This window comes from Durio zibethinus, chromosome 17 (assembly GCF_047325235.1).
Source record: "Durio zibethinus cultivar Kanyao isolate XHJ-2024 chromosome 17, ASM4732523v1, whole genome shotgun sequence".
Classification (NCBI taxonomy): domain Eukaryota; kingdom Viridiplantae; phylum Streptophyta; class Magnoliopsida; order Malvales; family Malvaceae; genus Durio; species Durio zibethinus.
Genome location: NC_143178.1, coordinates 24,152,347 through 24,163,496, shown reverse-complemented (window position 1 = coordinate 24,163,496; position 11,150 = coordinate 24,152,347). Strand labels below are relative to the sequence as shown.

General features: G+C 28.7%; 1 protein-coding gene across 1 annotated transcript; it reads right to left on the bottom strand.

Annotated features, from left to right (window-relative positions):
- Window positions 1-807: 807 nt before the first annotated feature.
- LOC149514146 (furostanol glycoside 26-O-beta-glucosidase-like) lies at window positions 808-1,744 on the bottom strand. Its single transcript, XM_089745767.1, has 4 exons — window positions 1,728-1,744; window positions 1,420-1,669; window positions 1,207-1,322; window positions 808-1,087 (listed from the first exon to the last, which is right to left on the bottom strand). Exons 1-4 carry the CDS (start codon window positions 1,742-1,744, stop codon window positions 808-810), a joined length of 663 nt encoding a protein of 220 aa, XP_089601893.1.
- Between the last annotated feature and the right edge of the window lie 9,406 nt (window positions 1,745-11,150).

Below are 11,150 nucleotides of genomic sequence, written 5' to 3'. Positions count from 1 at the left end.
ACAATTAAGTACAGCACAATTATTTATACTGGAAGGCCGATACAAGGAGCTAACGGATGCTAGCTATCAACCACAAAGCTGAGTCCTTTTTCTTCCTTCTCTCTTTTCGTTGACGAATGTATAGTATAAATTTGCTATAACCATGGTAAACTCGATCTTTGGCATGCTTATTTTTGGTCACCTTGTACAAAATCATGGTACCATTTAGCAGATTTCTTGGGGATGCGCTTGAGGTTCTGGAAATCAACATAGTAAAGTCCATAGCGGATGGTGAAGCCTTCTGACCATTCAAAGTCGTCAAATAAACTATAATAGAAATATCCTTTGACATTCATGCCATTGCTGCGTAATAGGCAACATAAAGCACATTGGTCAGTTTTCTAAGCTAGTGTGACGGATACAAAAGAATGAATACATGTATAAACACAGTAAAAAAGCTCACTTGATTGCCCTGCGTGTTTGGAACAAATGTTTCTGAACAAATTCAATTCTATCTTGATCGTTTAATGCCTGAGGAATTGGAATGCTGTCGTCATTTTTCTCCGTAAAACCTATTCAAAGTGGTTATGCAGATGTATTACCGATAACTAAATATAGTGTCTAAGAATTCAACAGAAAGGAAGCATGGAGGAGCCAGATTTCCGAACCATTCTCAGTAATGTAGATTGTAACGTTTTTATTGTAGTGCTCCGTAATAAACTTCAAAAGTTTGTACAGCCCTTGGGGATAAACGTAAATGAAAGCACTCCCTCCAGCATTTGGACCAATAAGAACTCCATCTTTGTCCACTGCCACAACAACACAGCATCATCCTTCAGAGGAATAAAAGCCCTTGTTTATTTCAGTAAAGATAAATTTAACGTTACCTGTGGAATTGACATGTTGATCTACCAAGTAGCTCACTGGTGCAGCTTGTGGATTAATTGGAATGTGCTTAGCATATCTCGAGGTATAGTAGTTGATGCCAATGAAATCAAAAGATCCTTTGACCAGCTCTTTCTCCTTAGCCGTGAAAACTGGTAGCCTGTCCTTCACCAATCTTCTCATGCTTACTGGGTACTGTCCTAGCAGCAGTGGTTCCATAAACCTGGAAGCCACCAGACAAGATAACAATGCATTCGATCACTGGTTTATGTGAGTGTCACTGTCAAGTGGAAAGTGATAAATTACTTGAGAAATTGTTCAAAAGAAAGTTATTTTACTAACCATCCCAACTCGAAATCCATGGATCTTTTTGCTGCATTTCTATCAAGCAATGTGTTTGAATAGGGCTCACTATACTGTCCAACAAGGGTCAATCCAATTTGCCCCCCTTGTGCTGCCTGGCCAACCAAATTCAAACAATAAGTAAACATATATATAAAAGCAGATATATGGTCCTGAAATACACCGAGGGAGGGCATTCTATGGCTCAGTCACCTGGTACTTCTCTTTGTAAAGCTTCGCAGCCGCTGCGTGGGCAAGAAGAAGGTTATGGGCAGCAATGTAAGGTTCTGTGGCTGCATTACCTTCAGGACATGTTGTTCTATCTGAACATCTGCCTGGTGGAGCCACTCCCATGGTATACCCGAATTTAGCAATAATTAGCGGTTCATTGATTGTAATCCAATTTTTCACCCGATCTCCAAATGTTTTAAAACAAATTTCAGCATAGTCCCTGAAATCCTTCCTGAAAAGAGAAAGCACACATTAATGACAGATCAGCGACCATGAACTACACTAATTACAAGTTGGATAGAGCCATGGACTTAAGGCTCAATTTAGGAGGGTCCAATCATAAAATGCATTCTCTGGTTCGGTGAGAATGCTGCCAGCACGCACCCTAATGGAGCCTTGGACAGTACTAGATGTTAGAGTGGAACTTACGCGACAGTGTGATTTAGGAAGCCTCCATACTTGTTTTCAAGGGCCTCCGGTGAGTCAAAGTGCATTAGTGTCACAAAGGGCTTGATGCCTTCAATTGATGAAACATAAAAAGGAATTAGCCAAAATACCATACAAAAGAAATTCTAAACATAATAGCAGTAAGCCTCTAATTAATCACCATGTTTAATCAGCTCGTCAATGAGACTGTTGTAGTGGTTGATACCCTCCTGATTTATTCCACCGCTCAAAGTTCCATCTACAGGAGAAAAATTGTAAAGTGGTCAACTATGCTTTTCCTTTTTTGTTCACTTTTGAACCAAAAAACAAAGAGTTTGATGAAGAAAATATTACCAGGCAAAATCCTGGTCCAGGGGATGGAAAATCTATAAGCGTCTAGTCCAAGGTCCTTCAAAGCCAATGCATCCTCCTGCAAATATATTTACCATTTCTTTAAATGCGAGTATGTTGATAGAGTACTGGATTCTTAATTCTAGTGATCAGAACCAAATCCTGATAGCCTGAAATACCAAATGAAAACATGTAAGCCTATGATGAGGGATGTGTTACCTTGTAGCGCTTGTATGAATCGATTGCTACCTCCAAGGTACTTTTGTCTATTATTTTCTCTGCATGAAAACCGTAAATATTTCAAATGAGAATCCAAATTTTTAGCTGCTATCAAAATTCCAGTAATCTGACAGTATAATTAACAACAAAGAAGCATGTTGCCAACCTGGGAATTTTCGAACATATTGGTCCCAAACGCTCGGCCCTTTCCCTCCAGATTTCGTTGATCCTTCAATCTGCACTCAGTTTAATTACTTGTGTTATCGGTATAAGAGGGAAATACTATTACTTGTATCAGTTTAATTGCATCATATATCATTTGATAGTCAGTGACATCAGATTTAGCTTACCTGAGCAGCAGCAGTCGATGCTCCAAAAACAAAATCACTTGGAAAGTTGGATCTCTTAACATTCAAATATTGTGTAGAGTTTGATAAAGCTGAATCTACCTTTTTCTGGGATGCTTGAGTTACTGCATATAGATCAAAATTTTAGCGTGTTAGAGACAAAACAAGCCAAAACACAAGTGAAAACAAAAACCATAAGAAAAGCAAGAAAGCCGGACAAACTTTGGCCATGCGCAGACAAGCAAACAAGCAAAACAAAGGCAGAGATTCTGATCAGAATCTGCTGAGAATTCCCAGGTGATGAAATTGGCAACATTCTTGACCTTGTAGCCTCTGCTGTTTCTTTAACAAGTATAGAAAAAGATTCAGCTACTTCGTGAAGACAAGATTTGAAGGTGTCTTAGCCTTAGGTTTTAATTTTACGAAGTGAAAATTAAATGTGTAAAAATACAAGGATTGCGCCTCTTTCTTATATACAAGAGTACCCACCAAAACCGTCTAACAAGAAATCTAATTTAATGTTCATTATTGGCTAAGAATATCAATGTGATAACCCTGAATGAAACAATATTCCCACTGATCATATGTGTTGGGATTTGCCTTGAATCTCAGAATCCCACATCGAAAGTTAAGTAAGTTTGAATTTGTCTTGTATCCCACATCGGGAGTTTGGTAAAGGTATAAAGGGTTTCACCCTTATAAATAAGATGTTTTGGTTTTAGTTTAGTAACCTCAGAGAGTTAGACACCAAGAAAATAGCTAAGTGAGTAGGCTATTAAAGGGTGTAATTGGGTTTTGGGTTAAGTTTTGAGTAAGGAGTTTTAGGAGACTTTTCTCATTCTAAAAGTCTCACAATTGTAAAGATTTATTTGATAGTGGATTAGATTTGGAGTAGGCCATTTTGAGTTGGGCTGAACCAAAAATATTTGTGTGTTTTTATTCTTGATTTGAGCTTGTTATTTTGTGTGTGGTTGCTGCGCGTGGGTGTTGTTGTTTTTCCCAACAAGTGGTATCAGAGCCAGGTTCCAGGTTCGAGGTTCGTGGGTCCAAGAGATCGTGAAGCAGTGTTTGAAGATGTCTGAAGAAGGTATGTCTGGTATGTCTATGTCTAAGTTTGAGATTCCGTTATTTGATGGAAAGAGTAATTTTATGTTATGGCAAAGTACGATTCAAGATCTGTTAGTACAACAAGGATTGGATCAGGCATTGGAGAGTAGTAAGCCTGAAGGAATGTCTGATGCTAATTGGAATAGGATTCAGAAGAAGGCTGTTAGTACTATTAGATTGGCGTTAGCTCCAGAAGTAAAGTACAGTGTGTTGACTGAGAGTACTCCGAAGAGTTTGTGGGATAAGCTTGAAGGTATTTATGCTTCGAAGTCGTTGACTAATAGATTATGTTTGAAGATGGATCTGTATTCTCTGAAGATGGAAGAAGGTATGAGTCTTCATAATCACCTGAATGAGTTTAATAAATTGGTTTCTCAATTGTTAGCGATTTCTGTTGATGAGTTAAAAGATGAAGAGAAGGCTTTAATTTTGTTGTCATCTTTGCCCAAGTCTTATAGGCCTTTAGTTCAGACTGTGTTGGTAGACAGGTCTACTTTGAAGTTGGATGATGTGACTGCCCTGTTGCGTGAGAATGAAAGGTTTATGGGAGCTCAGAACTCATCACCTGGAGGGAGTACACTAGCTGTAGAGGGTTTTGATCGAGGGAGGACTCAAAAGAGGATTGATGGATCGAGATGGAGATCCAAGTCAAGAGACAGAGATTACAGTGATGTAGAATGTTATTATTGTGGTGAAAAGGGACATATCCAAGTGCGCTGCAGGAAGCTGAGAAGGGATATGGCTGCTTTCAAAAGGGCGAATGATGAGAAAAAATCAGATGAAGAAAAGAGTGATACTGCTGCTGTCGTGTCTGATGATGATGATGTTGTTTTGACAACTTGTGTAGATGAGACCCAGACTTTGAAAAGTGATAAAAGTTGGGTTTTAGATTCAGCTGCTACAGTTCATGTTTGCAATGATAGAAGCTGCTTTGTGGAGTTGAATGAGAATGAAAAGTATGGGGATATTGTGGTTGCTAACAAAGAAAATGTGCAGATTCAAGGCATTGGGAGTGTTCGCCTTAAATCTCACAATGGTGTTATTAGGACACTTCGTCATGTAAGGTATGTACCAAATTGTCACTACAATTTGATTGCTTTGGGTGAGTTAGCTTCTCGAGGGTACACATATTATGGTAGTAATGATTGGTTGAAAGTGTACAAGAATGGTAGTGTGATTCTACAAGGGAATAGGGTCAATCACTTGTACATGTTTGATGGAGGCTCAGTTGCTGGAATGCCTGTGATGAAAGAAAAGAAGAAAGGTAAGCATGTTAGCTTTGCAGATACTGTTGAAGTGTTTGGAGATTCAAGTCAAGGGAGGATTTGTTGGGATTTGCCTTGAATCTCAGAATCCCACATCGAAAGTTAAGTAAGTTTGAATTTGTCTTGTATCCCACATCGGGAGTTTGGTAAAGGTATAAAGGGTTTCACCCTTATAAATAAGATGTTTTGGTTTTAGTTTAGTAACCTCAGAGAGTTAGACACCAAGAAAATAGCTAAGTGAGTAGGCTATTAAAGGGTGTAATTGGGTTTTGGGTTAAGTTTTGAGTAAGGAGTTTTAGGAGACTTTTCTCATTCTAAAAGTCTCACAATTGTAAAGATTTATTTGATAGTGGATTTGGTTTGGAGTAGGCCATTTTGAGTTGGGCTGAACCAAAAATATTTGTGTGTTTTTATTCTTGATTTGAGCTTGTTATTTTGTGTGTGGTTGCTGCGCGTGGGTGTTGTTGTTTTTCCCAACAATATGTTCATCATGATCGGCAGAAAAAAATTACTATCTTAGCGTTTCTTTGACATTAGACCTTCAATCTTTTTCATCGACGATCCAAATAAAATTTAAAAGTCAATTTCTTATCAATTTTGTCCCCAAAATAGATTGTTTTGTTACCTTTTATATTCAATTTTTTTCAGTTTATAGATCTACTTTAAGGGACAGCTACGAGTTTGTTTCTGATTAGAATGTTGAAACAAATCCATTTGAACTAAAAAATTTTGATAAAAAGAAAAGCCAACGTTTTTTAGTTGATTAATTATTTGATTTTATATCAAAAAATGATTAATTATATTTTTTTTGAAAGAGAAAGACGATCAAATTTAAGAGATAATGTGCCCATAAAATTTGAAGATAAAAAATAATTATATTTATAATCTAATTAGCTTTTTAACTCGTGTCTTACATGAAATTTTTGAATTATTTTTCATAATTTAAAAAAATTTTAATCTTAATTTTTTTATATTACTTTAATAAAAAATTATGTAAATTTTTATTGATTTATTATATATAATCATACATTTATAAATGTTAAGATACAACTAAATAAGAGTTTATACATATTGTAATACTCTTTCAAAGTCTAAACTTTTGCAAAATTTCAAAGAATTATAAAATTTTTTTCATAAAAAATTATTTTTTCAATTCATTTACTAAACAATGAAAATTTTGCTCCTCATTTTTTCTTGTTCGATTAAAAAAGCAATGTTCAATTTTAAATAATTAAGATTTTTATTGTTGGTTTATATGGTTTTTCGAGTGTTAGAGATGTTATTATCTATGCTTTTAGATTCCTCAAGTGATGTTGGTACAATTTCTTTAGGTTTATATTCTTTCTGTGCTCTATTATATTTTTAATTGTGATTGGATATTTATAACTATTTCATTACTTTTAATAAAATTTTACTTTGGCTTATTAAAAAGAAAATAGCCAAGATTAATAATTATATATTTTTTGATATGAATATATAAAAAATATATCATTTTGATTAAATTGTGAAAAAATTTATATTAGCAAAATATTCATAAATTATTAAATCTTATAAAGCTAAACCAGAAATAAAACATTAAATAATAATAATAATAATAATAATAATATATTTGATTGAACTACAAAGCATAATTATTAATTTGTTCATAACCATTTGCTTTTTATTTATTATTTTTTTACATATATACATTAACATACATAGTTGTTTTTTATTAGAACATAAACCAAATATACAAATTAAGAATTATATATAATTTAAATCTCTTGTTCTTATGCATAGCAAATATCTAGTTTAATTATTTATATAAAAACATATGAAACAATTTTTTTTAGAATAAATCAAATTTAAATGTATATATATCATATAATGCAAATAAAACCAAATAATAAGTTTAATTGAAGAAACAAACAAATAGAGAAAAAAATAAAAAAGAAATAGAACATAAAAAAAAGTAATGAATTATACCTATTACTTAGTTGAAACGAAGCCAAATGTGTGCTCACTTTCCTTACATTATTGAAATCTAAAAAAAAATATCAATATTATAAAAATAAAAAAGAAAAATAACAATCCAACACCATCACAAATTTATTTTTAAAACTAAAAAAATAAAAGAAATAAAAAAATAATAAAGGTATAAAATGAATTTACTTATTTATGAGTATGATTTAGTTATTATTCTAATAACAACAAATAAAATAACATTAGTTAGGGGGTGATGCTCTCACTTTATGAGTTTTTTATTTTTATTTTGAGATTTTGATTTCAACAAATAAAAATTTATTAAGTTTACACACACATATATATCGATATATATATATGTATGTATAGCTATATGTAGAGTTATGATTATATTTGAAAAGAAAAGATAAATTATGATTTAATATATTTAAATTCAAAATTTATGTAAAATTTTTAATTTTTGATAGCCTTTGATTTGAATTTAAATCGTTATCTAAAAATATTAAATGTATATAATTTATTAAATAAAATTATTTGACAAAGATAAAAGTTTATTAAGCCTATATACATTTGGAGTTATGATTAAATTAAAAAAGAAAGATAATTTATAATTTAATATATTTAAATTTAAAATTTATGTAAAATTTTTAATATTTTATAGAATTTGATTTGATCAAATATACAAATTGGGAAGTATATATAATTTAGATCTCTTGTACTTATGTATAGTAAATGTCGAATCTAACTAAATATATATATATATATAAACATATGAACCAATTTTTTTTAGAATAAACCAAATCTAAATGTATATATCATATAATGCAAATAAAACCAAATAAAAGATTTGAAGAAAGAAATAGAAGAAAAAAATAAAAAAAGAAATAGAATATGAAAAAAATAATGAATTATACCTATTACCTAATTGAAACCAATCCAAATGTGCGCTTATTTCCTTTCATTATTGAAATATAAAAAAAATTAATATTATAAAAAAAATCCAACTCCATCACAAACTTATTTTTAAAATTGAAAAATAAAAATAAAAGAAATAAAATAATAATAAAGGCACAAAATGAATTTACTTGTTCATGAGTATGATGTGATTATTATTTGTTCTAGCTTTTATTTATTTTTGTCAAAACTCACAAACCATAATCATCAAATAAAAAAAATTGTATTCTTCAATTTCTAAATCTAATAATAATAAATAAAATTACATTGGTTAGAGGGTGATGCTCTCACTTAATGAACTCATTATTCTTGTTTTGAGATTTTAATTTCAGTAAATAAAAATTTATTAAGTTTACACATACATATATATATATATGTATATATACATGAGTGTGTGTAAAAAGCTATGATTAAATTTGAAAGGAAAAGATAAATTACGATTTAATATATTTAAATTTAAATTTTATGTAAAATTTTTAATTTTTTATAGAATTTTATTTGAATTTAAATAGTTACCCAAAATAAATAATATAATTAAAATATTAAATCATAATAAAAATAAAGTTTTCTTTTTAAATTTTCCTTAAGGCAATAAGGAATCTTCTATTCCATAATTGTAGAGTTATCATATATTCATATCTTCTTTTTCAGAAATCTTGGTAAAATTTTTTATGGTTTTGAGTTTTTTTAAACTAAGATATAAATGAACTTGAAATTAATACTATTGATAAGACTATCTCTGAATTATTTCTTTTTAATTTTATTTTTTATGAAAAATAATCTCTTAATTTAAAATTATGTTACATGTTTTACAATGGGGATATGAGTTGAGAAATTATTCAGTCTTTGAATATACAATTGGCATATAAGTTTTGTTTAAGGCACATAACTTAATTATATCAATTAATCAGAGTATCATTTTTATTTTATATAAATGAGAAATATTGAATAAATAATCAATTAAAAGATAAAATATATTACCTGATTGAATGAAGAATTCACGAAAAAATAAAAAGTTTGCAAACAACACAGGTAAAATATAAGAATATATGTGTTTTGTAGTTTTTTTTTTTAAATTACAGTTTATTTGAAAAATATATATATATATATATATATATATATTCTACCAATGAAGTGAAGAGTATGTTTACTGAAATAGTACTTTATGAGAAAAAAACATGTTAATTCCTATAGTAAAAATAGACTAATAGAAAAAGAAACTAAATTAATAGTAAAGAAAAATATGCTTAGCTTATTGGGTTATTAGGAAAGCTATATAACTAAGAACTACTAATAATTAGGGCTTTTCTAAGTTGTTCTAGTATTTATATATATATATATATATATTCACATTTCTTTTGTGAAATATATTTAAAAGTTGAAGATAATGCAAGTATTATTTATAAAAATATTAAAAATATTAAATAATACTTTTAAAAGTTGTGATAAATTTAAATATTCATATTAATTGTAGATAATTAGATAAGATAAATTATTTTATAATTGGTTTTAAATTGAGATGATGTAATGTATAGGAGAAACTTGATGTACATGAGAAATTTTTCTGAAGTTGTTTTGGTATTTATATTTTTTTTTACATTTTTTTTTTGAAATATATTTATAATGTAAGGATTATTTATAAAAAATATTAAACATATTAAATAATATTTTTAAAAGTTGTAATAAATTTAAATGATAATGTTAACTACAGATATATTGAGAAAGATGAATTACTTTGAATTTTATTTTAAATTAAGATAAAGTGATATATAAAAGAAACTTCTTTTAAGTTGTTCAGGTATTTACATTTTTTTCATATTTTTTTTGTGAAATATATTTAAAAGCTGAAGATAATGTAAGGAATATTTTTAAAAAAAATTAAAGATATTAAATAATAGGTTTAAAAGTTATGATAAATTTAAATACTCATGTTAACTTCACATAAATTAAAAAAGATAAATTACTTTAAAATTAGTTTTAAATTAAGATTAGGTGATATATAGGAGAAAAAGATTTCATTAAAATTTAAATTGGTTTTTAATTAAATTTTAAAATTTTAGATAATTAAATAATTTTTAAAATATATTTTTTATAAATAATTAAAATTAATAAAAATCTTATTTATCATCATAATAAAAAATTTTAAGAATTATCTTACATATTGAAAAAAAAAAAAAGCTGTCCACGTAAGCATCCACGTCAATAATTATTATTTGATAACCATATATATTGTAATATATATATATATATGATTAGATATTAGATTGTGTATACAAATTAATAAGCATATTTATTATTTTGAGTTCAACTTTATATAAAAATTATTTTTATATTTATTTTTTATTATTTTCATTTTGTTTAACTTTTTTGTTATCCAACGAAAACCATATGAATTTAATTCTTTTAATCAAAATACATCATTTATTAAAACCATGGTAATTCTAACAATCGTAAAATTTTATATAATTAATATTTACACACTCTTTTATGACATGAAAAAGCTTGTATTAAGATACAAAGTAAACTTTTATGCCTCGATTCACACTCACAAAGCAAGTCTCACACATACATTTATATTTAAATTTGATAATATTAAATACAATATGATGACACGATATGATAATTATATAAATAAAAGATATGAAAATAATATAATCTAAAATTTTAAAAAAATCATAAATAAATTTAATAAAATAAAAAAAAATGTATTTCATGTTTTCATATCGACACGAATCATGACATGTTATTTTTTTGTAAAACATAATACGAATATATGAATTATCAATATTTATATGACACGAATACATGAATTACTGGATCAAACAATGAAAAGCATTTGTTTACTCTAATATACAAATTTTCAGTATTTGATTGTAAAACATCTGAAAAGCATTTGTTGTTTTTTCCTTTACACTAAAATCCTGTATAGCATTTTGTTCATTCTATTTTCATAGTGGCTTACAGTGATTGGCTAAGCCATTCAACCTTTGCTGTTTTGTTAGAGCATGATCCAGTTTCCATCTTGTCCAACGTTGATCAAGGAATCCTGAGTATAATGATATCATTCCACTTGTGCTTTGAT

Coding starts and splice junctions, on each gene's coding strand:
- LOC149514146 (XM_089745767.1), bottom strand. Junction 1,323..1,419: donor TTTACAAAGAGAAGTACCAG/GTGACTGAGCCA, acceptor TTGGTTGGCCAG/GCAGCACAAGGGGGGCAAAT. Junction 1,088..1,206: donor ATGGATTTCGAGTTGGGATG/GTTAGTAAAATA, acceptor GGTGGCTTCCAG/GTTTATGGAACCACTGCTGC.